Raw genomic sequence first — 26,916 nt, 5'->3', positions numbered from 1 at the left:
GGATGGGAGGGGTAGTGAGAAGGCAGTGAAAAATGGAATGGGAGTGCAGGGCCAGGCTAACCTACAGAAGTAGAGTAAAACAGGAGAGATACATCCAAGTGGCTCTGGTTGGGAGGCCCAAGCAGGAAGCAGGGATGTCACTGCAGGTGAGCAGAGACCCAGCACCAGAACAAGCATGGGATTTAATTAGAGATCATGGCAGGCTGGTGACATCAGGATAGTATCATAGGAAATAGTTAAGCTCCAGGCTCTAGATTGGGGGTTCAGGGTACTCTATTTACCAGTACTGGGGCCCAAGATATAGCCTGATAAGCAATGAGTACTTGGCTAGAACCTCTTAAATGCTCCTTCCTCGAGTCCAGGACCTCAAGGTGGATTTGTAAGTGGGGAAGAGAGTGTGACAAAACTCTATGTAATTCTGTAGAAAAGGATAAGAATGACACTCCTGTGTTTAAATCCGTAATACGGCCTAGCCCTTATAAAACATAAAGAAGTCATTACTGACAATAGAAAGGAACAATACGCATATGACCAAATCCGGAATACATGTTTATTTTTTGCTCAACTCCATCACTGGCAAGGAGAGCATAACTAACAAGTATTGTTTGAGGGGCAACTTGGTGTCGGGGTAAAGTACACAGAGTCTGAAGCAAAAGTTCCTCCTTCAAACCTTGGATAAATCATGGCAATACTTTGTTCAGCAAATTACAGCTAGTCTGTGTTTATAAAGACTAGAGTAATATCTGAACACCTGAATTCTATTTCAGATCCTGGCCCCGAATCCATCCAGTATCATGTTACCATGAGAAAACGGCTTAGAGGTTTGAGGCCTCAGGTTGCCCATCTGTGAAACTGAAGGCTGAGACTGAGGAGTACTTAAATGTACACTTTAAAGTGATCTTGGGAAATCTTTAAATCTTCGTGCTCTTCAAAGAGCACCCAGACTTTATCTTTGCCATACAGTCTGAACAACTTTGAGAATCACAGTATTATTACCTTAGTATACAGAGTGATCCTGATCTAAACGTTATTGCTCTCATTTTGAAGATGAGGAAATGAAAGTCGAGAGGGTTAAAATATTTGTTCAGATCACATGGCTAAATTATTGTGAGGCTGGGATTAGATTTAAATTCTGCCAATTCTAAAGGTGTGTATTTCCTAATTTTCTCTATGTTATTCTGTATTAGACTTGATTTCTGTATAGCAGGCCAAAATCCCACTCACTCACTAGGTATTACCCATGTAGCTCTAACTTGGATATTTTTCAGTTGATACTTGGAGTTCTGTCTTGTTTCAGCACTCCCTCCCTCTTGCTATTTATGGTGCTGTCAGTCCAGATGGTCTAACTCCCATTTCTTACTCCTGTTAAATGTCTCCTACGTGTCTGTTTTCTAGCAGTAACTCTTGACTTTTATCTGAAAAAAAAGTCTTACATACTTGCTCATTTCATCCATTTTGCAATGAAAAAAATTAAATATGTGTGAAGTTGATGCTAAAAGGATAATAAACAACAAAGGATAAAACAAATATGAAGAAAATAAAAACTCTAGTAATTATTTTCCATTTTCTTTTATATTTAGGCTTTTATGAGACAAGGAAGATAATTTCTATGTCTAAACACTGGGAACAACCTAAATCATATTAATGCTATAATCATTATCATTTTCTAAAGAAAACACTAAATGAATATTTGAATGGAAAAATAGTATTTAATATTTAGTTTTCAGAATACATAAACATCTCAGAGGAACTATGATACCAGTGTATGTATACTGGAGGTAATATTTGTATTATAACTATATAATATCACAGCAATGGGAAATACTTGCTCTCTGAGTCAAGAATTCCAAATTGTTGCAAAATAATTTTAGTTCAGTGCTGTGACAGCTGTGCAAATAGATGTAAACTCCACTGCTAGATGGACTCTAAAAAGATCGACCACTTACTAATTATGTGTCATTGACACAAATGTCAACAAAAACAGTCCAATAGATGTAGAAGCACAGTAACAAAAATATAATTATTAAAACAGTTGTCTTATGAGAGTAAACCATAGTATGTGTCATCAGGCTTTAAGGTCACTATTTTTATTTTTTGCTCTGACTCTTCCCTATTAATATAGTGGCAAATTCTGATCATTTATCCTTATTTAATCTTCCTATGAACAAATTTGCTGATAATGGATACTATATTCAAATACATAATCACTGTCATCATCTGATTAAATAGATTATTATTAGTAGAAACTCATCAAAGCTTTTAAAGGCTATTAATGGTTTCATGCAACTTAAAAATCTAATTTTGGAAGTAACTGGCTAATGAATTTTTCTTTCTATTGGTAAACAGTCACCATACACCACTGTTACTATGAGTATCTAAATGTTTTTAACATGCTTATATTTTACTTAAGAGCCAGAATATAGACTTTACAATATATGTGAAACATCATCAAATATTGTGATAATGCCATTATAATAACAGCTTATGTATGGCATTTTAAAAAATATTGGCCAGTCATAGTACATTTTCCTGAACTGAATTTTAAATTTCTGAGAGACTAACATGATAGCAAATTTATCATCCTGACATGGGTGCCACGCTCTTCTTTCTGACAGTTCACAGGCTTTTCTTGTTGTCTTTTGGTAAACGATCCTGCAAGAAAAAATGGACTTAAGTAGTACAGCAAAGAGTGAGAAACAGATTCATAGATAAGACATGGACTTAAAAAAATTCTTTTTTCTGTGTATAGTTATTAATTGTAAGAGTAATCAACTGTGAAATATGGATTAAGAAGGTCTCAAATTTTAAAAACTACAAAATTGGTGGGTTTTACTAGAAAAGATGTCTAGAGGGGAAAATAAAACTCTTGTTAAGTTCTTTTTATCCCCCGTCTTAATCTATTTTGCCTTCGCTTCACAGTTATATCCGGAAAACAACATTTCTATTCCCCTCTTGCAAACCCAATTAAGACTTTTTGGCAGAGAAAGAATGAAGGGAACCACAAAAACCAGATGGGGTGGCGTTTTTTGTTGTTGTTCTTCAGATATTTGCCAATAGAACTAGCTTCTCAAATTATACCCTTTACTGATCATGTTAAAAGATGACTATAACGTATTATTTAAAATTGGAAGAAAATGGGGTAGAAATAATCTTAAGAAATCTTGCTCCAAGAAGGTAAAAGTCTACCCTGAGGAAAAAAATTTCATAAAATGGAGTTGTAGCGTTATTGCTTATACATGGGAAGTTCATCAAAAGCTTTTCAGGCCCTGACCGGTTTGGCTCAGTGGACAGAGCGTCGGCCTGCGGACTGAAAGGTCCCAGGTTCGATTCAGATCAAGGGCATGTACCTTGGTTGCGGGCACATCCCCAGTAGGAGATGTGCAGGAGGCAGCTGATCCATGTTTCTCTCTCATCGATGTTTCTGGCTCTCCATCCCTCTCACTTCTTCTCTGTAAAAAAATCAATAAAATATATTTTTTTAAAAAAGAAGCTTATTCAGGCCGAGCATTGATGCTTTCAGAATAACTTTAATAACATTAACTTTAAGCAACCAATCAGAAGACAGGATTAGAGAAAACAGGTTATATATATCTTACCACTTTAGATAAAAATCACAGCTTGAATGGCGCTGTTATTTTGGATAAGTCCCTTAAGTAAAGGGTGATTTTCCAAAGCGAAAGTTACCAATTGGCAGGTGCTCATGCTTTTATACTGCCAATGACCCTTGGTTAGTTCTGTTTTTTTCTTTTCTAGAGGAGCACAAGTGCAAACAAGGAAAGGCAAAGACTACATATTTTGAAGGGACTGTTTTCTAATATTTATTTAGTAACTGCAACAGGAAGGGGACCAGAAGGGGAAATCCAAATGGGTTTAAAAGCTGCAAAGTGGGATTTGTTTATGTGAGGAAATCAGCTTTCCCCTCTCCCACCTTTGTTTCCTTGATATTTTATAGCCCCTTATTTTCTGATTATTTTATTTAAAGTAAATCAACTATGTAAAATTGAGAAACTTAAGTTTCCCAAAGAACTTGAGGATACAATGCAACTTTTAAGGTTGGTTTTTCAACAGAAGTGAAATCCATAAAGGACAATTAGATATAGCTTTTTACTGTCCATGGTCTACAGCAATCTTTTGATTCTCAAGTAGGATTTGGAAGGTGAATATGATTATCTTGTATTTTCATGCAATGTCCTAATCTTCACCCTCTAGGTCAGTGGTCGGCAAACTGCGGCTCGTGAGCCACATGAGGCTCTTTGGCCCCTTGAGTGTGGCTCTTCCACAAAATACCACGTGCGGTGCGCATGTACAGTGCTATTGAAACTTCGTGGCCCATACGCAGAAGTCGGTATTTTGTGGAAGAGCCACACTCAAGGGGCCAAAGAGCTGCATGTGGCTCACGAGCCGCAGTTTGCCGACCACTGCTCTAGGTAAATTCTGGGTTCCTTAATTACACAATAAAAACGGGATTAAGTACAACCTCTTGATTTGGGAAGGGCAAACAACACAAATAGTTGACTTAATTAATTACACTTTCAAAAAATTTAAGCCTGTAACATGGATGTCACCCACCTGAAGTTCTGAGTGTTCTTTTAGGAGTCGGTCATATTCTTTTGAAAGACTCTCTGCTTGTATCTTCATTGCCATTATGTCATTTTGTGCCTTTGAAAGGGCTAGAAAACATTGAACAGAATTTAAAATTTTTATTTTAAAGTAATTTCAAATTTACAAAAAATTTGCAAGACTTGAATAGAGGACTCCTTTGTAGCCTTTATGCAAATTCACCAACTCTTAATGATGTAGTACATTTGTTATTGTATTCTTCCTCTCCACACACACACACAATTATTTTCTTAAACCATTTGAGAATAAGTTACAGGCATCATGCTCCTTTACTCCTTAAAACTTCACTGTGTATTTCCTAAGAACAAAGGTATTCTCTAACATAATCATAGTATAATTACCAAATTTAGGAAATTTAACATCAATACAATACTTTTTCTAATCTACTATTCATATCCCAATCATGGCAAATGTTCCAATTATGTCCTTTTTATTATTTTTTGGCAATGAAGAAATAAAATTGTCACTTTTTGCAGACAACATAATTCTTTATATAGAAACCCCTAAAAACTCCACCAAAAACCTATTAGAAACAGTAAATAAATATACTAAAGTTGCAAATTACAAAATCAATGTATAAAAATTGACTGCATTCCTATATTCTAACAATGAAATTTCAGAAAAAAATGAAAACAAAAACAAAAAACACAATTCCTTTTGCAAAAGAATAAATTTATCAAAGGATGAGATGAACCTATACACTGAAAACTTGTAAGACATAAAGATATAGGAAGATATTCCATGTTTATGGATTGGAAGAATCAACATAGTTAAAATGGCCATATTACCAAAGCAATATACAGATTTAATGCAAACCCCATAAAAACCTCAATGGCATTTTTTAAAGAAATAGAAGAAATCATCAGATTTTTATAGAACCACAAAAAACCCCAAATAGCAAATGAATCCTGAGAAAAAAGAAGCTGGATATACTACAGAGCAACCACAATCAAAACAGCATGGCACTGACATGAAACACACACAGATTAATGGAACAGAATTGAGAGCCCAGATATAAACGCACATGTTTATGGGAAAAAAAAATATTTTGACAAAGGAGCCAAAAACATACAAAAGAGAAAAGAAAGCCTCTTCAATAAATGATGCTGGGTAAATTGGAAAACCACATGTAAAAGAATAAAACTAGACTGCTGTAACTCAAAATGGGTCAAAGACCTAAATATAAGACCTAAAACAATTAACTGCACAGAAGAAAACAGAGGAAGTAAACTTATGGATCTTGGTCTTAAGGAGGATTTTATGAATTTAACCTCAAAGGCAAGGGAAGGAAAAGCAAAAATAAATGAATGGCAATATATCAAACTAAAAGACTTCTGCACAGCAAAAGAAACTCAACAGCCCGCCCAATTGAAAAATGAGTAGAGGACCTGAACAGACACTTTTTCCAATAAGACATACAAATAGCCATGAGATAAATGAAAAGATGCTCAACTTCCCTAGCTATTAGGGAAATGCAAATCAAAATTACAATGAGGTACCACCTCATACCAATTAGAATGGCTATTATCGACAAGACAAGTAATAACAAGTGTTGAAGAGGTTGTGGAGAAAAAGGAACCCTCATTCACTACTGGTGGGTACAACCACTATGGAAAACAGTATGGAGGTTCCTCCAAAAAGTAAGAATAGAGTTATCATATAACCTAGTAACCCCTTCCCTGGTTATCAACCTCCTAAATTAAATTTTTTTTCTAATTATAGATGAGAGAGAGAGAGAGAGAGAGAAACATTGATTTGTTGTTCCATTTAGTTGTTCTCTCATTGGTTTCTTTCTGTATGTGCCCTGACCAGGGATTGAACCTGAAACCTTGGCATATCAGGACGATGCTCTAACCAAATGAGCTACTCAGCCTGAGCCATCAACCCCCAAAATTTGAAAATTTTTATTTGCAAAGATATATGCACCCCTATGTTCACAGCAGCATTATTCATAATGGCCAAGACATGGAAGCAATGAAAGTGTTCTTCAATGGTTGATTGGATAAAGATACAGTATGTATATACAATGGAATACTACTCAGCCATAAGAAAAGATGAAATACTGCCATTTGTGACAAAGATGGATGTTGAGAATATCTTGCTAAGTATATTAAGTGAGACAGAAAAAGTCAAGAACTTATGATTTCACTCATATGTGGGATATAAAACTGAAAACAATAAATGAACAAAAAAAAACATAAACGCGCACAGACACAAACAACAGTATGGTGATTACCTCAAGGAAGGGGGTGGGGAAGTGGCAAAGAGGGTCAAAGATATGGTGACGGAAGGAGAATTGAGATTGCGTGGTAAACACATGCAATGTACAGATGATGTACACTTGAACCCTATATAATTTTATTAACCAATATCACCCCAATAAATTTAATTTTTGAAAAAGCTAGAGAACCACTTATACTGTTTATTCAGGAGTTTTTTTCGGATCACTTCTAGAATGAATCTATAATGAAACAACTATAGAATAATCCTGTTTTTGGGGGGCACTTATCAAGCCAAGGTATAAACTGTTTACTAATATTTTGTTTTGTATTTCAGTGAATATGAAGAAACCTAACGATTACTATCTTACTGGACATACTCCAATAAGTAAAGGCTGTTACTGCCTAGAGCATTTTGGATTGTTTTCCAGTCCTTTATGTCTTTTTTTTTTTTTTTTACAAGAATTATAATATCCTGTTTTGTATGCCTTCTACCTCCTTCTGGAACTGCCTTTGTGACTAAGGGATTATATAAACTTGTTATCTGACATTTTAATATGCTTGTTTTATTTTGAACCATATTATTTTGGAAACAGCATATATAGGGAAGATATTATTAGACAAGGAGGCTTGAGGTGATACATCAAACTCACTTTCAATTTTCTCATCTGCAAATATGAGTTGCTATCACTTGACAGTGGCTTTAAGGAAACGCTGAGATATTTCATGACAACACTGGCCAGATTCAAATAAAGACTAGGTTATGTTCTAGTCACTTTTGGGGGCACATGCATCATTTATTGATATAGAGAGTAACCCCAACTGATGTTATAGTGACACATAATATGCCAAAATGTTTGTGTACAATGACATGCAAGCAGGCCAAAAATACCTGTGGTTTTTAAACTGCCAGACTTACACTGATGGAGCTGTTTGCACAGTGGGAGGAGCGGGTGGAACTAACACACTGTGTAAATGTATTGTGTCACTATGATTTCTACCTGAGATAACAAACACTAATGGCTAAGCTTTGCCAGGAAATGGAAAAGATTTTGAAGGCATTGGCATGACAGCTAAAGCTGGCTGTGGTACAAGAGCTGTAAGGATTGTGCCAGAGGAAACATTTCTAGATAAATTTCTATACATCTAGTGTTGGTTCTTTTCAGTTTATTTGCTTCTATTTTTGAGAGCTTCAGAGTGTGATATACTGGAGCTATTCAGTACTTAAACCTCACATGTACTATTCCTTTATCAGTGATCAAGTACTAGACCATTAACCTACAGTACTGTTTTCAAGATACTTGGAAAGTAGACTCACAGACCTTTGTTAAGAAACATAAATTGTGTTCTCATTGTAGTTGTTTTTGCCCATGCCTATATTACCAGGTACATGCAGATGACGTCTGTTTTAGACATCACTTCGGCCACCTTTTAACCTCACATCCATACTTCCATTATATCTCACCAATCAGTCTACTCCATCTCTGTTACCACTGTCCTCATCTCCAGTTTAGATTACTGAAATGGATTCCTCACCTAGTTTTCTGGCTACTCTAATTCATTGTCCACATTATCATCAAAGTGATTGCTCCTCTGCCTAAAAACTCTCTAACAGTGCCCCCGCCCCCAAGAATGTTAGCATATAAATAAGGCATATGAGGCCCTTCATGATGGATTTTAGGCTTACTGCTCAACTCTCACCACTGCCTCCACTTTATGTTCCAGTCACATTGAGCTCCTTGTGTGCTGGGAGCCAGTCCATTCTTGCTGTTTGACACAGTCACTGCAGGGAAGAAACATCTGCACAGCATATGTTTCAAGGGACCTGGCGTATATGGCATACTGTTCTTAATATGTTTGCTCACCTTCTTGGCGCTATGTGTTTTAACCAAGGTCACCTCTCTGAGAAAGGTTGTTTCCCCAGGTAGAAATTTTCCCCTGAAGTTAGGGAGGGAATAAAACCCCTTAACTAAGTGCCAGGCCAGTAGTTAATCACTTGAACTAAGAACAATCACGCTTAAGCTACATAATCTTTACTCTCTGGAATGGAGATAAGAAACGCCCTAACCTTTGGAATAGAGATTGATAGGATTGGAATCAACTGGTATAAATACAGATGTAACAAGACAACAGGACACAGAACCTAGCGAGAGAACCTGGCTGAAGAACCTAGAGACACAGAACCTAGAAACAGAACCTAGCGAGAGAACTTGGCTGAAGAACCTAGACAGAACATGGCAGGAGAACCTGGCTAGAACCTGGAGAACCTAGGGACAGAACCTAGAAACAGAACCTAGCGAGAGAACCTGGCTGAAGAACCTAGAGACAGAACCTAGAGACAGGACTTGGCTGGAGAACCTGGACAGAACCTAGAGACAGAACCTAGTGAAAGAACATGGCAAAAGATCCTGGACAGAACCTGGCTACAGAACTTGGCTGGAGAACCTAGACAGAACATGGCAAAAGAACCTGGATAGAACCTGGCTGGAGAACCTGGCTAAAGAACCTGGCAACCGAACCTGGCTAGAGAACCTAGCGAGAGAACATGGCATCAGAACTTCGCTGGAGATCCTGACCAGAACTTGGCTGGAGATCCTGGCTAGAGATCCTGGCTAGGCTGCTGATCAACTGAAGGCTGTCTCCGTGTCATTCCTTCTTCGCCGACTCCGTCCACACCTTTGGGGACCCCTGGACCTGCTGGGGTTGGACCCCAGCACTTGTGGTACTTTGAAAATGCCATGCTCTTTCAGTTACATGCTGTTCATTTTGTGAAAACATTCTTGCCCATCTCCCTTAACCTCCCTGCTTCTCTCATTCTCTCCCATTTAATCTGGCTAATTAAGATTCAACCTTCAAAATGTCAACAGATTGTCCTGGATCTCTGCTGTTGGATCTGCTTCATCTTGAGCTAACCTTTATTACAGCACCTACCATGCTGAAGTATAACCATGTCCCACTAAACTATGGTCTACTCAAGAAACAGTTGTATCTGCCTTGAGCACCCAGCAGTATGCCTAGCACATGGTAGGTGCTTAAATATGTTCCTTAAAGGAAGAATGGATACATAAAAAGTTTACTTTTAGGCACCTAAAAACTTCACTTGTGTAAAACTAGTTCATTTCCTAAAAATAAAATAAATGCCAGGTAAATAATGAGGTGTCACTTTAGTCACCTGATAGGAATCTTGGTTCCAAATAAAAACAGTTATATCGTTAATCAAAAAACAAAATATTCAGGATAACTGGACAGTCACAAAGCCAACAGACCATTCTTGAGATATTTTGATAAAAATATAATCATGTTACAAATATCTCATGCTAATTCAGAATTACAAACAAAACCAAACAAATAGTATCACAGAATACAGTTCAATAAAATAAAAGAAAAAAACACATAAAACACTCATTCTAGGACTGGGGTGAGATATATGCAAGACAAGAAAATAGGAAAGTACTAAAAAAAAAAAAAAATAAAGCCCCCCAAAAAAATCCACAATGATGAGGATACGTCAAAGGGCCACGGGAGCCAACTGAAAGATTCCCAATAGCCAAAGCTTAGACAACTTGAGCAAGAAAATAAATTAATATTAAATTATAACTCAAAGTACAAAATGAACACTCATGAGTCCATATTGATACACATAAATGAATAAATAAATAAGTAGAGGAGAATAGACAAATCTGTAAAGAAAAGTTCCAAATAATTTATGTAGATACTGGACCCTCAGGAGGTGGAACCTAATTCCTCACTTCTTAAGTATGTGCTTCGAATAGTGACTTACTTTCAAAGAGTAAAAAAAGTAACATTATCATAGAGAAACCTGACAAATACTATCTCAGCCAGGTCAATATCAACAATAATAACTCATGTTGCTATGTACTCTTGATGTTATGTGATGAATTCCAATAGAGAAACATTTCAGAAAATATCTAACCAATACTTCTCAAAACTGTCAAGGTCATAAAAAATAAGGAAAGTCTGAGAAATTACTATAGCCAAGAGGAGCCTAAGGAGACAAGAATACTAAAGGTAACGTGGTGTGCTGAATGAGATCCTGTAACAGAAAAAGACATCAGATGAAAACTAAGGAAATCTGAATAAACTATAAACCTTAGTAAATAATAATGTCTCCTTATTGGTTCATCAACTGTATAAATGTACCAAATTAATGTAAGGCATTCTTTAAAAAAAAGTAACAGTACAGGACAAATGGGAATTTGCTGTACTATCTTGCTTATTTTTTTATAAACTGAAACTGTCCTAACATAAAAAGTTTATTATAAAAAAGCAGTAAGTCCAGCCCTGACCGGGTACTCAGTTGGTTAGAGCATTGTCCCGATGTGCCAAGGTTGCGGGTTCAATCCGCAGTCAGTCCACTTAACCAAGCATGAAGGGAGACAGTTTCAGGGAGGCTAGACATGGCAACACTGACGCTGAAAGATGAGCATCGCCTATAGAGAAGAGTGGAGGAAAAAGGACATTACAGTCCTGGGCAAAGGCAAAAAGTAATGAAACACTACTGTTAGAACTACACACTACAATATTTAATAAAGCTGGAGTATAAAACTTATATTGAACAAGGGTGGGAGATAAAGCGAAGGTGACGGTGGGGACCAGGTGCCATCTTGAAAAATTACAAAAGTGATAGAAACCAATAAAGACTTTGAAATAGTACAGAGGCATAGTCGGAGACATGGTGTTGAAAACTGCTCTGGTGGCAATGTGAAGAAGCAGAGAGATTAAAGTGGGACATGCTTTAGGAGACTGCTTACTTTGCAAGAGGAGCAGCAAGAATTTTTGGAATGGAAATAAAGCTGCACAAGTAATTTAATAGAGTAAACATTGAGTAAAACCAAAAATAGCCTTTTCACATGCAAAGTACAAAGAAAAAATTAATGTTTTTGGGGGGGAGGGTGTCTCAGTTTCTCTACCCATCACTAGGTATACTAGTGCCTACCCATACCTTCTAGGGTTATGGGAATATGAATGAGGTTTATGGGTAAAGTGCTTTTGGGTTTAGAAAAGACATGGATTTAAAGAATGCTTATACTTATAATGATTACTGGTACTCAGGGCCAGGGAACTGATAAATACGCTTTCTAATTTAATAAATAAAATAAGCCACACTGTGTATGCTATTGGCATAGGAAATATCAATACTTGCATAAAGACTTCCTTTATTAATCTTAGTTAGGTTGCTAAGTAATGTATTTAAAAAAACAATTTTGGTTCTCTACTTACTGAAGAATAATTATAAATTATATTAATATGCTAGCTTTCACTTAAAAATCAGATGTATGTTTAAGGCAAAGCACTGCATAAGTATAGATTATAACAGATTGCTTTGAAAAGGGTATGTTTTATAAAGCAAGTTCATGAGTAAGCAAAAGCAACAAATGGAATCTATAAGAATTACCAACCCATCATATGTGAGAATTGAAGGAGTCACTTTACAAAGAACTAATTTTACTATAAAATTTCTTAAATTATCTGATCAAGAAGTACAGGTGCACAGCAAATTTTTAACAATAGCAGAAAAAATATTTTCACCATCCTCATTTATACTGAAAAAGGTACTCTTCTTTATTTGAAGACCCTAAATAGAGGTCAGTAAACTAATTCTGTAAAGGACCAGATAGTAAATGTTTTTAGCTTTCTATGCCATGCAGATTCTGTACAGTCTATTCAACTCTGCAGTCACAGAAAACATGTAAACGAATGATTGTGGCTTTGTTCCAACAAAATTTATTTTTTAAAAACAAGGCAGCAGGCTGGGTTTGGCCCATGGTCATACTTTGCTGACCCCTGTTCTAAAATAGCACTTGTAAGTTTTATCAGTTTCTCTTAAGTTATAAATTTACTGAAAATAACTAAAAAATAAAGTATCAGAATATGAGAAGAGGATCCAAATTGTACTGAAAATTTCAAGGAACCTCTTAAAAAGTTTCCTATTTTAGCTCTATCAATTTTCCTTATAGAAAGAACAAAATCTACACAGATAGGGGATGTTGCAATGAGATTTAGTTTTAGGAAAAAAAGAGGTTTTTCGCCCTAACCGGTTTGGCTCAGTGGATAGAGTGTCGGCCTGCGGACTAAAGGGTCCCAGGTTTGATTCCAGTCAAGGGCATATACCTTGATTGCGGGCACATCCCCAGTGGGGGTGTGCAGGAGGCAGCTGATCGATGTTTCTCTCTCATCGATGTTTCTAACTCTCTGTTTCTCTCTGTAAAAAATCAACTAAATATATTTTTTTAAAAAGAGGTTTTTCTTTCTTTAATTTTTCAGCTCATTTTCCTAGCTGATTGCTTTTTATCCATTTCAAAAGTGACTGAGTCAGGTACCAAGCGGGGACAATTTGAACAAGAAGATGGTAAGTTCAATTCTGGGTAAGTTGATCTGAGACTGGTTGAATTTTCACATGGAAATGCCCCATCAGGCAATCTCTAAAGCAAAAATTCATGCTTCAGCTTTTAAACCAAAACTAATTCATCTCATTGGTGTTTAGCACTTTTAAACACTTCCAAGACACCCACAGAAAAGAACAGTGCTGTTATTATGCAATGGTTTTATAAATCAACCTCAGATTTAATTAGCAAATGAACATATCAAACATCTAACACTACATAGTTTACCCTTGATCAGGCTTTGAGAGGTATTTTTATCTTTTTCAATTTAGAAGCTTATTTATAAAAGACTTCATCTTAAATTTGACAACTTTTTATTATGATATATAAAAAAGACAAATGAATTTGGGAAGTAAAATAGTGTCAGAAAAAAAATCATTCCTAAACTTGAAAAAAAATGTTTTAAATTACTTTTGACAATGTTTTTTTAGGTTGATAGCTAAAATCTAAATAAAAAAAATTTCTTTCTTCTTTCAGTCATTCCCTATTTAACTTGTAAAGTTTTTTTGATAGAAGTAACAATAATATCTAGTAACTTATTAATTTTTGGCATAGACAATGCACTGGGCCATTTGTGTATACAACTATTCTGTGAAGAGCTATAGTTTAACTTCCCCAAAGTAAAAGCCAGTCTTAAACCAAATCTGAGTGACTGAACTTCACACTCCCAAATGCTATTTAGACGCTTTCATAGTACCTTTGAACAAGTAAAGAGAATTCTTCAATAGATGGAAACATTTCAGTTGTTTTATTCTTTCTTCTTGAATCTAAATCCCTGTCCACAAATTATGTGACAAAAGATTGTTTTTTGGCTCTCTATTTTTTTCTTGCTAAAAATCTACTGCTGCCTCTGTATTTACTTTAGAATAAATTTTGGACCTCTAAGCATGGAACTCATGAGGCTCCAGCTCTTGGCTTTCCCCTCATCCTGCCATACATCAGCCATAATCTAGTCATCATGGCCTTTCATCATTGGTCTGTGTGCCTTCCTGAGGCTAGGGAAGGACTCTCTCATTTCAGCTTCCGAAATCCCTCTCATCCCTAAGCCTCAGCTCAAATGATACCATCCCCATGAATTTTTCCTAGACTCTGCCAGTAGTAACAATCACTCTCTCCTCTGTGCTACCATAGTCCTTTGTACTAGACCTTTATTTTGGCTTATCAACTCGTGCCTTATTTTTTAAAAAATATTTTTTAATTGATTTCAGAGAGGAAGGGAGAAAGTGAGATAGAAAGAAATGAGAGAAAATCATTGATCAGCTGCCTCCTATTCACCCCCTACTGGGATTTGAGCCCTCAACCCAGGCATGTGCCCTTGAACGGAATCAAACCCAGGAAACTTCGGTCTGCAGGCCAATGCTCTATCCACTGAGCCAAACCAGGGAGGGTGAAAAACATGTATTTTTTTATTCAAATAATAAAAACTCATTAGAAGGAAATAAAAGTAAAAATATATTATGATCAAAACTACCATATTTTTAAAAGCATTAACAATTTTAAAGTAAGATGATGGCTTTGAAATAACAGCAAGTAAAAGATAGTTCAGTTCATGCCCACGAGAATTTACAACTGTAAAACATGTTTAGGTTGGACTATGAGAATTTATTTTTAGATAGATAGATGGCTCACACCATTCCTCTGTAAGGAATTGGAAAATCTCCAAGTTTTAAATTTTATCTTTTTCTTGAGACTTAAGACTCAAGAGGCAGGAATTCAGTTAGGGTTACTGATAAATAGAATAGCAATTTCTTTGTAATTTTCTCTCTTGTCTTGACCTTCAATTTCTCCTAAAAAGCATTTCAACATTTTCACTCCCTTATCCTATGTTAGTATGACTTTTTACTAGCATTAAAAGATAATGACTATATATATATTTTTTACTCTAATATCTTCCAGGGTAGTGAAGTTGGTCTATAAAAGGAAATGTTAGTTCTTTTCAAGGTAAGCCATGGTGATATGGAAGCATTTACCTAGGAAGAGAGTTGAATTAACAAAATCAAGATTAAAAAGGACAAGAAGGTTCTGTTTTTTTGGTCCAAATCTAAGGTCCTTGTTAAATTCTGTCAATACTTAGGAACACAGAATGGGCTTTTACATTCAGTTTCTACATTAAAAATTTGCTTTATCCTCTACAGGCATGCTTCTCAAGAACAGTTTTAATTATGTTCCATGTTAACTAATCTTGCAATAGTCCTGGCTGGTGTGGCTCAGCTGGCTGGGCCTTGTCCAGTGCACTGAAAGGTTGCTGGTTTGATTTCCAGTCAAGGCACATGCCCAGGTTGACTGGGTTGGGAGCTCAAACCCCTGTGGGGGGCGTGCAGGAGGAGGCAGATAGATGCTTCAGCGCCACTGTTTCTCTCTTTTCCTTTCCCTTTCTCTCTCTCTAAATGTCAATCAAAAACCTTTTAAAGAAATCTTGCAATAAATTAATTATTTGAAAAGTTCTTTAAAAAACTCTTGATAGCCCTAGCCTGTTTGGCTTCGTGGACAGAGAGTTGACCTGTGGACTGAAGGGTCCCAGGTTCAATTCCAGTCAAGGGCACATGCCCAGCTTGCGGGCTCAATCCCCAGTGGGGGGGGGGGGGGGGGGGGGAGCGTGCAGGAAGCAGCCAATCAATGATTCTCTCTCATCATTGATGTTTCTATCTCTCTCTCCCTTCCTTCCTCTCTGAAATTAATTATATATATTAATATATATATAATTTATTATATATTAATCATTATATATTAACACACACACACACACACACACAAACTATTCACAGAAACAGACAAAAATGAAGGAAAGAAGAAGGAAGGAAGGGAAGGTGGGTAAGAGGGAAGAAAGGGAAGTAAGGAAAGGAAGTAAAGGAAGGGGAAGGTGAGGGTAGGAGGATGGAAAGGAGAACAAGAGAAAGAATAAAGGCAGGGTCAACGAATTTGCCCTAATCACTTTTTTTGTATTTTCTTCTCCCTTTTTTGTAGGAGAAATATACTACTGCTCAACCTCTACTAAAATAGCAGTCCTAGAACTCTGTTAATGTAGCATGTTACAGACACATTCCTGCTCCTGCTCCTAAAGGAATGGGGAGGAGATAATTCCACATGTAGTACAATCACTTTTAAAATCATATTTACTTTTACCACTGCCTGGAGACATGCAATGATTAAATGGTACATATATCTTCCCATAAGAATAATACTGAGGAGGTATTTATTTATAAGAATAAGTACTGCAACTATCCTAAAAGACTCCTTTGAAGTCAATGTCCTTGAACATCAGAAGGTTTTTCACTACATACAAGATCTATTTTATTATGAAAGCTTGTGAGCTTTGTAAATTCCTCAAAGCTTAAGTTCTCATTTTGCCCTTCCCCAATTACTCCACACACTGGGACATCAGTTTTATTGTTAAGCAGATCATTAAAATTGACCGATCAGGCAGGTCCTTACACCTGACTAACTTAGTAAATTAGGTGTTTTGGGACATGCACACACTAGGGTCATATTACTTCACTGAAGCACAAGTAATTTACTAACTCTGAGCAAAATCTGAATTGGTACTACGGAGAGAGTGTTCCTAATACCTGTTTTTGGAATGCTAGTTTTCCAATTTGGGTTGGACCAGCCTAAATAAATATTTATATCTATGCTTTATTTTTACTAATACACTTTGGTGAAAATGTTTTACTTAAAGAAATACCAAGGGTAAGACAAATCATTTTACACCTATTAAAATATAAACAAGCCTAGCTCGTGTGGCTTAGTGGCTGTCGACCTATGAACCAGGAGGTCACAGTTTGATTCCTGGTCAGAGCGTATGCCAGGGTTGTGGGCTTGATCCCTAGTAGGGGGCATGCAGGAGGCAGCCAATTGATGATTCTCTCTCATCATTGATGTTTCTATCTCTCTTCCTCTCCCTTCCTCTCTGAAATCAATAAACATGTACTTAAAAAAGATAATAAACCACATTGCTTTCCTACTCAATTGTCAAGTATAAAAGAACTTTCTGAAACATTTGTTAAGCACTGCCAGCCTTTATATCCTCAATCTTTAGAAATCAGTGAATATTTTTGAATGCTACTACATCCAAAGAATGGTGCTTCTAAATTTATCCAAATCTTGTACTACTTGTTTATGTAATTTCTTAATTCTAGCCTTAATAAATTTGGCTGGTTTAGGTCAAGAGAACATAGCTAAGGATATACCTCCTTTAGAAATGAAACTCTGATCTTCTCAAGGTCATTAGTAATGTTATCTAAAATAAAAACTTTGGGTAAGTAAAATGTATTCATAAAATACTACACACCTTGCAGAAACCAAATAGGACATACTCAAACAGGTAAAATCTGCTTTTACCGCAACACTGATTCACGTTGAAAGTAGCTGTGTAGTCTACACTTCAAACACAGGAGCTGGCATCTCTTGTTATCAGATTATAAACACAATGCCTATATTATCGAAGAGTTAATTTTCTCCAAACATCTGAAATGTCTCTTAAAGAAATATTGTGTTTCTTTATGTTAACCTAAAATAATATTGAGTTTAGAGAGTTACATCTCAGACTTGTGAGGTTAAGCTCAGGGTTGAGAGGTGCAGCAGGGCACACAACCTATTCCCATCTGTGTTTTATTTATTTATTTATTTATTTATTTATTTATTTATTAAATATATTTTATTGATTTTTTACAGAGAGGAAGGGAGAGAGATAGAGAGTTAGAAACATCGATGAGAGAGAAACATCGATCAGCTGCCTCTTGCACATCTCCTACTGGGGATGTGCCCGCAACCCAGGTACATGCCCTTGACCGGAATCGAAACCGGTACCCTTCAGTCCGCAGGCCGATGCTCTATCCACTGAGCCAAACCGGTTTCGGCTGTCTTTTATTTTTATACTATCCTACTAACAACATAAGAAAAAGGATTGCTGGCAGATGTGAAAAAAGAAAGCAAGATTTTAAAATAATTTTTTAAACTAATAAAAGATATTTTGAAAATAGTCCTTTGTATTCTTCAGAAGGATTAGCAGCAATATTTTGTGTTGGGTTAAAGAAGAACACAGTTTCTGTTCTGAAATGTCTAATGTAGAGGGTAGGTGATTATTAAATTTATTTTTATACAAATATTAAAACTTTTTGATCATGTTCCAAATCCTTTGGAATTGCAGAAGAGCCAACAGTACCAGCTATGATAAGATTTTGAAATTAGGGCTATACTACCCCTACCATATATTATACCACCTTGACCAGAGGAGTAACTTATTTTTTTAACTTACTGCCTCTAAAGAATCTTCTGATTTACTTTCTTAACTTTAAATAAGAAGTAGGAAAGTTATTAAATTTTCAATATTGTATTAAATATCCTATTGATTTTTTTAATGGAATTAGCTTTTACCTTCAGATTTAAAAAAAATATATATGTTATTGATTTTTTTACAGAGAGGAAGGGAGCGGGATAGGGAGTTAGAAACATCGATGAGAGAGAAACATCAATCAGCTGCTTCCTGCACACCTCCTACGGGGGATGTGCCCGCAACCAAGGTACATGCCCTTGACTGGAATCGAACCTGGTACCCTTCAGTCCACAGGCCGACGCTCTATCCACTGAGCCAAACCGGTTATGGCTACCTTCAGATTGTTCCATCTCAAATTCAAAGGCCTGGCCAGTATGGCTCAGTGACTGACCCAGAGGTTACAGTTCAATTCCTGGTCAGGGCACATGCCCAGTTGTGAGCTTGATCCCCAGTAGGGGGCATGCAGGAGGCAGCCAATTGATGATTCTCTCTCATCATTGATGTTTCTACCTCTCCCTCTCCCTTCCTCTCTGAAATAAAAATACCTACATAAATTTAAAAAACCACAAAATGTCTTGCTGAAGAAAACTCTAACAAAGAATAAAAATGCATAATCAATTTGCAAGTTATATTACAGAGAATTTCTATTATACTGAGGCCTATTTTAAAAATCTATATTTACAAGTGCCATAAAGTAGGTCCTTGATTCAGTCACTGAACATTTTCCAACCTATCTCCAACATAAAGTGATGGAAGAGACTTAACATTGGAGAAGGCCTATCCATTGACCATTACTTTAGCTCTGACTGAGAGGTTCCCCAATGTCTGGATAACATCAAGGAATAACTTTTATGCAGAAATGTTCTCTGGGATCAAGCCACAAACTTTTAAACAGAATTTCCTGGTATGACATTGGAGTTGGGGTATCCGGTTTTCTGTGCTATGTGGTTGCAGGCAATAATAATTTGACTAAAAAGAAGAAAATACTATTGGAACTATTAAAAAAAAAACAAAAAATGGCCCCAGCCATGTGGCTCAGTGGTTGAGCATTGACCCATGCACCAAAAGGTCACAGGTTCGATTTCCAGTCAGGGCACATGCTTGGGGTGCAGGCTCAATCCCCAGCAGGGGACATGCAGGAGGCAGTTGATCCATGTTGAGGCATTGATGTTTATATCTCTCTCTCCCTCTCTCCTCAGGATAGCTGCCTTCAGGAAAATGAAGTTAGGATGCTTTACCCAAGTCCTCATTGCAATGTATTTTGAAATGAAAAAATTCAAATTCTCAACTGACATCCAGATTTTCCTTACTCTATGCCAACCCATCTTTTTCAAGGAATGCTTTCCTTATATCTGGCAGACAGGAAATATTAGGGCTTGAGATTAGCAATATACTTTCTTTAAAAAAATTTTTTTAATCATCCAAGGATATGTTCTTACTAATTTTTAGAGAAAGAGAGAAACATCAGTGTGAGAAACACTGATCAGCTGCTTCTTGTACATGCCCAGACTGGGATCAAACTGCAACCTGGGTATGTGCCCTGACCAAGAATCAAACCCGCACCTTTTTGGTGTACAGGATGACACTCTAACCAACTGAGCCACCCAGAACCAGGGCAGCAATATACTTTCTTATAACCAAACTGTCCACCTGTGATCACTTCTTTTAAAGGAGCAATATATTATAATGGAAGAACGTGATTTATTTTCCAATAATGTGTTCACAAGCAACTTTTTAGGAACATAGCTCTTCTGCTAAGGTAAGAACATCTGTATTTACAACACAGATCTGAAACACCTACATGTTTTTCTGTATAACACAGCATGTTTCTCTTGGCTGAAACAATGTTTTATCTTCATATTTGAGCAGGAATTTATAAATAGGTTGCTCGTGGTATTTCAGTCAGAAGAACTATTTAGCCATTAGATTTGTTTTAGGGAAAACAGTGAAGTGTAACAGCATAAAATATCATGCTCTTTTTGCTTTGGCACATGCACACAAAGTTACCATCTGAAGTCTTCTTTAGTTCAGTTTTCAGTTTTTCCTTGTCTTCTACCAGTTTTTTATTTTCTGCTTCCAAAATGTGTTCCTCTTCCTTGTTATAGCTTTTCAAGAGCTATCAGAAAAGAGAGTTATAGAAGTGAGCTTAGATTGCAATAGCCAGACATTCTTCCAGGAAATGGTCTGAGTGATGTATTTAAAATTATTGGTCTTTATTTTATTCTTTGTCTTTTTCGTATTTTATAACTTTCTACAATGGAATTCTGCTAACATAAACGTGATATTTGGCAAACACACATAAATTTCTCCTTACAATGGTTAAAATCTCAAATGAAAATAAGAGGTTCTGGTTGGGCTATGATTAAAGTCGTATTTTCAAAAGTATTTAGGTAAATAACGTGCATATATTTTTATCAATTAAATATAATGAAAATCCAAGTTAAAAAAACACAGATCTAAGGCTATTAATTAGGAGATCATTATATTCCAGTTACAGAGCTGCAACCTGGGTTACTCAGACTATTTTCAAAAAATCTTTATTGTTGAAAGTATTACATATGTCTCTCTTTTTACCCCCCATTGACCCCTTCTAGCCCGCCCTGCCCCACACCCCAGGTTCAGACTACATTTATAAAGGTGGATTTGTAAGAGAAGAATATAATGTTGTCAGGGGGAAGTGAGTAAGTAGAAAATGAAAAGGACATCTCTATGCTTAGAAAATTCTATCAATTTTCATTGACCAGTCTCCAAATTAATTTTATTCAGTTAATCCTTTATGATGCTCTTCATATTTTAAAATCTATTCTGGCTTTTAAAATGTTTATGTTTCTAGCTTATCCTTTCTAGGCAAGGAAAATTAAAATCTGAATAGTACGGTAAAATATCTGACTAAAATAAAAACATAATTGTGGTGAAAGCCTGGGGTGGGGTGAGAACCAGGTAGAGGGAGACAATGGGGGGGGAGATGGGGAACATCTGTAATACTCTCAACAATAAAGATAAATATAAAAAATTTAAAAACCTTAAAAAAAATAAAATAAAAATATAAGGGAGTAAAATTTCATGATCTGTATGTCTGGATGGAAACCACCATTGTTAATAGACTAAGAAGTTGACATTGTAAAGAAATTTTAAGAAATTTAAGTTACTGAGAGGGGAAATTAATATTTGAAAAATAAAATATGTACACACTGTCATGGATTATTTGACTAAAGTGCAGCATCCTGATACTGACAGTGTCCATAGGTGAAAAAGCAACATAGGACAATTTTAAACAGACTGACATAGAAAAGAATTTCTATTGCAGATGGTTCCTTTTCTAATGTAAGCTGGTATATTCAACAAACAAAATGTTCTACTGAGCACTGAGTACATGCACATTTTTACAACAGTAGGGTTATAAAGGATAAAAATGTAGAAGAAATATGATCCCTGCTTTCAGGTAACTTCAATTTAGTGAAAAGGATGAGACAAGAGCATACTGTAGCACAAGATCAAATACAGTACTTTTGTGTTATAAGAGAGATTAGACAGCTCAGGAGGAATTAAAGCTCTACTAAGTATATTATATAAGCCCAGTAAATTGTATTTAGGAGATAAGAAGACTGAAATACACACAACTGAAGAGGACTTTTACTTTCAAAATTAAAAAAAAATGTTTAAATTAAAGAGCAAAAATAAGACCAAAAATTTTTTCTTCAAATCTCTATGAATTTGTTGCCCATATTCAAATTCGAAACGATCCTCATTGTTGCTTCACTGCTTTTAGGTCACAGAGTCTCCAGTAATTGGAAGGGAACCATGGAGTTGTAGGAATGTTTATCACACTGACTGCTTAAATTATTATGCCATTTACTTGGAAAAGTTGGATGTGTGCTGGTCTTGTAAATAAGCTTTCATTACTGCACCTGTAAACTTGTCCAAATTTATTGTGTGTGACTTGATGCTGGAGAAACTGAAATATGAAATTCAAAGCTACCAGCTACAATAATGCATGTGTTCACTGTCCTACACACCTTATCCCATCTTGGTAAGGGATTTGAAAAAAAACTGGTCAGAAGTAAAGCTCCATCACTGTTGTTATTTTAAAGCAATTAAAAATTAATTGGTCTTTCATAATTATTTCATTTAATTGAGTGACTATCAGAACACAAAAGGGTCTCAGGCACCATCAAAAGGGACATAACAGGCTAGCTACCAGCGAAGGGACAAAGCAACGTGGTTAAGAGTGGATTCTTAGTTTTATCACTTAGTGGAATGCTTTTGTGCAAGCCACTTCACATTTTTGTGCCTCCACTTCCTCATGTACAAAATGCACATAACAACAGTATCAACCTCATGGGGTTATTGCACAAATTAAGAGTTAATACCTCACTGTAAAGCATTTGAAGCGATACCTGGCACCCGGTAGCTATTATTTATGACCTTGAGGTCCAGAACACATGAGGTGACTTGCCCTAAGTAACAATGCTCATTATTTGGTAGAGTTGGGACTAGTACCTAAGTCTCTTAGATCCCAGGGTAATATACTTTCCATTAGGTAATGTGTCTCTGATAGAGAGTGAAGAGGTGTTTTAGCAATTTTATCCTTCTTTAACTAGTATTTAAAAACCTACATGAATGAAATATCTTGAAATAAAAGTTATCTTTGACATTCTGACCTAAGGCCTTTCTTGGTCACTTAGATGCACTTTGGGCACTGACAGTTTATGTCCAGCTCACAGACTTTCTCTCCACTATGTACTGATTTTAGCCCAACATACTTGTGTATCTCTAATGATCTAAGACCACTGATTGGGTCAGAGATATGCAGGAAGCAGAGAACCAGGACAGCATGGAACCAAAAATAAGAAAAAAAACAAAAGAAAAAAATTGTGGAGGATCAAAGAATCAGTAGTCATAAAATAAACTTCCTTGCAATAGTAACTGGGTCTGAAAACAATTCCAAAAATGTTTTGAGAAAGATGCTTTCTTTGAAGGACAAGACTAATTTAAGTACATTAATTATGATGTATATAAGAAAAATAATAGTACCAAAACTTTACAAAAACACTTTACATTTCCTTAGAGCTGAAGAGTAGGAAGAAAATAACTAAAGGATAGGAGTAGTAGCTTCAACTCATCAATCTGACATGATGGGCATAATGTTAAATCAAGAGAGGCACACGGTTAGACTACAAAGACAAGGCTGCGTGCTGTGAGGTTAGCCTTCATATTAATTAAAACTTTGAGGATTTTGTTTTCTTTTTACCATTGGGAAATAAGATCAAATGATAGAAAATGAAGCAAGTAATATTAAGGTACAAAATGAGGCTCATTCTGCTGCTGAAACAGTCTCTCCCAAAAAGGCAAAAATAACCGATAGCTTGCTTTTATATTCAGAAATATCAACAGCTTGACTTCCCAGACCTATATTTACTACAAAGGGAAATTTACATGACATCTGTGAATCAATGCCTTTTAAAATAGAACAAAACAGAGTAAAAAATAAACTAACGCTTATTCTCTAAAAGTTTCCTTTAAAGATGCTGGATACAACTAAGAAACATTTTTTAAATTCTATTTCTATAAAAATACCTTTTTGACCCTGGTTGGTGTGGCTCAATTGGTTGGAGTGTCTTCCCATACACCAAAAGGTTGTGAGTTCAATTCCCAGTCAGGGCACAAACCTAGGTTTTGGATTCAGTCCCCAGTTCGGGTGCGTGCAGGAGGCAACCAATTGATATTTTACTCTCACACTGATCTCTCTCTCTGAAAAATCAATTAAAAAAAACAAAAAAATATATACCTTTCTGTTGTAGTGAAAATAAGGTAGACATCAACAAATGTAAAAGAGGGTTTTGAGTAGGTGACCATGACACTGCAGCACCAAGCAGAATTTTTTGAAATGAGTTTTGACTTATTTAATAGGTTTTAGGAAGTTTTATATTGTACTCTGCAATACCTAACTCATTTAGATTTGATGAAAGGTGGTGCTTATAGTTCTTTCTATAAGAGGCTAGGCTTTAGGACTTGGATAAGGATTTGAATTCTCTGTCAGACTTTTTACATAAATACAACTTGGTCTAACATATAATAGATTGTTTGCATTTCATTAATCTACAATAGGGAAATAATCTTATTGCATTATTTTAGGAATGCTTTGAGAAAATCTGTTTTGCATCTGATTGGTTCCACTGATTCTTTTTACTGAAAAGCATAATTAGCAAAACATAGGGCTTAATCTGAACTGAAAACCACTTACATGTGAGATCTGAGTTCTAAATTTTAAAATTAAGAAAAAAAAAATGCCCAAAGTAATTTTGTATCTTTCCTTTTTTCCATTTGTTCTTCTTTTTCTCCCTCCACATCCCCCACCCCACAAGCTCCTTGGCCTCAGAGGGAGTGTTCAGGGGCCCTGGACATGGAGATGTTCTCCCTTCCCATCTAACTGGTTCTTTTTAAAAAATATACATTTTTATTGATGTCGGAGAGGAAGGGAGAGGGAGAGAGACAGACACATCAATGATGAGAGAGTATCATTGATTGGATGCCTCCTGCATGGCCCCTACTGGGGATCGAGCCCACAATCCAGGCATGTGCCCTTGACGGGAATCGAACCTGGGACCCTTCAGTCCGCAGGCAATGCTCACTACTGGGAAACACATGGCCAGAGCAAGCAAATGCTCTTTTTGAAAAACAATATACCACCCCTTGGGAATATTAACATTTATACAAATTTTTAAAAAGAAAATTTAAATACCTGTTTTAGTTTTTCATTCTCTTTCATGAAATTTCTGGCAGCCTCGTTAGTACTTTCTGCTTGATTTTTAAGTTCTCCTTTGTTTGACATTTCATTTGCCAGCTGAGTAATAAGGGTAACCAGACGTCTCAATACTCTAAGAAAATAAAAATAAAAACGTTAAAATAAATAGTCTTGGTCACACAACTCTTATTTAGGTATAGTGGTAGAGAGAGATGATGGTTAAAGAGGACATATTAAAAAAAAATCCAAGTCTTCCAGTCAAAACACGCCTGTTTCTCATTCATTTAGAATCTTTGTTAGAAGACTAGCATTTGGAATATAGATTCAATAGTACTTACTAATTTAATAATTTTCTTTGTAGAGGCCTCTAGCCAGGAGGAGGAGCAGAAACAGAATTTCTGACAGTGTGGCAGGGCCAGTAAGAAGTCCTTACCTCCCCCCCCTCCCCCCCCCCCCCCCGTTCAAAATTTGCTATTTGAAGAGCATTGTATGAGGCTGGTCATGCCCCCAAACTGCTCCTTCACATTTATGGGTAACTCCCATTGTTAGAAGTAGTAACTAATATCTTCCATTATTCACTCAACAGACATTTCCTCAGGAACTGCTAAGTGTTAAGCACTGCTTTAGGCCCTGGGAACATAGCAAGAACCGAGACAAAGTCCCTGTTCTCAAAAGGTTCTATTTGGAGAAGCAAGAGTTAAAATGAAAGAATGAATGATATTCCAAAGAAAAGTATATATACAGTCCATGGGAGTGTGCAAGAGACCTACTTACTTTGGGGGAAGTGATGCTCACAGAGGCTTCCTTTAGAAAGAGACTGAAGGATGAAAAGTTAGCCAGGGAAAGAGGGAAGAGAAAAAGGAAAAACAGGTGTGAAGACCCTGACATAGGAAGGAGCTGGGGACATTATTAGTAACTCAATAAATATTCGTTGCAAGAATGAATGAATGACACTGGAGGTCAGTGTGGGAGGAATGTGGTGTACATGTCAGAGAACAGTATGAGAGAAGGCTCCAGAGAGGAGCCAGATCATGCGGGACTTACTAACCTTTCAAACCTACAAGCTATAACTATTGCTTGTTATTTATTTGGGTATATAGTCTGAATTCTTTTATGAAGATGTTAGTATACTAAATATTATAGAAAAAAACCTATTGTGTTGGTTAAAAAATGAGAAACATAAATTATGTTTTTAAATTGTTTCTGGTATTTTGTTGTTGTTTTTTTTTTTACTTACAGCCAAAAAAATAATGAAAATCCAGAAATGTAAAGATTTCTTTGAGACCTAAAAAGTTTCATCTGTGTATGTTCATGGGCACCAGGTCTGCTAGATGAGCTCTTTTCAATGACAGCAGTAGAGGAATATTTCCTTACTTCTCTCACAGCATCTATTAGAGAAGAAGAGAAAACATTACTTTTAACAATATAAAATTAACCTTTGCCGGTGTGACCCAGTTGGTTGAGTATCATCCCATGCACTGACAGATCACTAGTGCGATTCTGTCAGGACACATGCCTGGGTTGCAGGGTCCATCCCCAGTAGGAGGCATGCAGGAGGCTGCCATCAATCTATGTTTCTCTCCCTCTCCCTTCCTCTCTCTCTCTCTCTCAAAAAAAAAAATCAATGAAACATATTTAAAAAAAAATAAAGGAATA

General features: G+C 36.2%; 1 protein-coding gene and 1 non-coding gene across 3 annotated transcripts in view; both read right to left on the bottom strand.

Moving 5' to 3' along the window:
* Window positions 1-1,689: 1,689 nt before the first annotated feature.
* The window catches only part of LOC139016513 (B-cell receptor-associated protein 29), a 35,838-nt gene continuing 10,611 nt past the window's right edge, over window positions 1,690-26,916 (bottom strand). The window contains exons 4-9 of one of the 2 annotated variants that reach the window (XM_070424659.1): window positions 26,498-26,648; window positions 25,258-25,393; window positions 20,523-20,631; window positions 4,570-4,670; window positions 3,348-3,449; window positions 1,690-2,652 (exon numbers count right to left, since the gene is read on the bottom strand). In XM_070424659.1, coding sequence (XP_070280760.1) covers window positions 2,617-2,652; window positions 3,348-3,449; window positions 4,570-4,670; window positions 20,523-20,631; window positions 25,258-25,393; window positions 26,498-26,648 — 635 coding nt within the window. In that variant the 3' untranslated portion in view covers window positions 1,690-2,616. The remainder of the gene's footprint in view (window positions 2,653-3,347; window positions 3,450-4,569; window positions 4,671-20,522; window positions 20,632-25,257; window positions 25,394-26,497; window positions 26,649-26,916) is intronic. The other variant, XM_070424660.1, reaches the window with a different exon arrangement.
* Window positions 16,200-16,333, bottom strand: LOC139017138 (small nucleolar RNA U109). The gene has a single exon (XR_011472804.1). It is a non-coding gene; the product is annotated as a small nucleolar RNA U109 (small nucleolar RNA).

This window comes from Myotis yumanensis, unplaced genomic scaffold (genome assembly GCF_028538775.1).
Source record: "Myotis yumanensis isolate MYYU_CA2020_CCGP unplaced genomic scaffold, mMyoYum1.0.hap1 SCAF_9, whole genome shotgun sequence".
Classification (NCBI taxonomy): domain Eukaryota; kingdom Metazoa; phylum Chordata; class Mammalia; order Chiroptera; family Vespertilionidae; genus Myotis; species Myotis yumanensis.
This window is presented reverse-complemented; position numbering and strand designations above follow the sequence as displayed.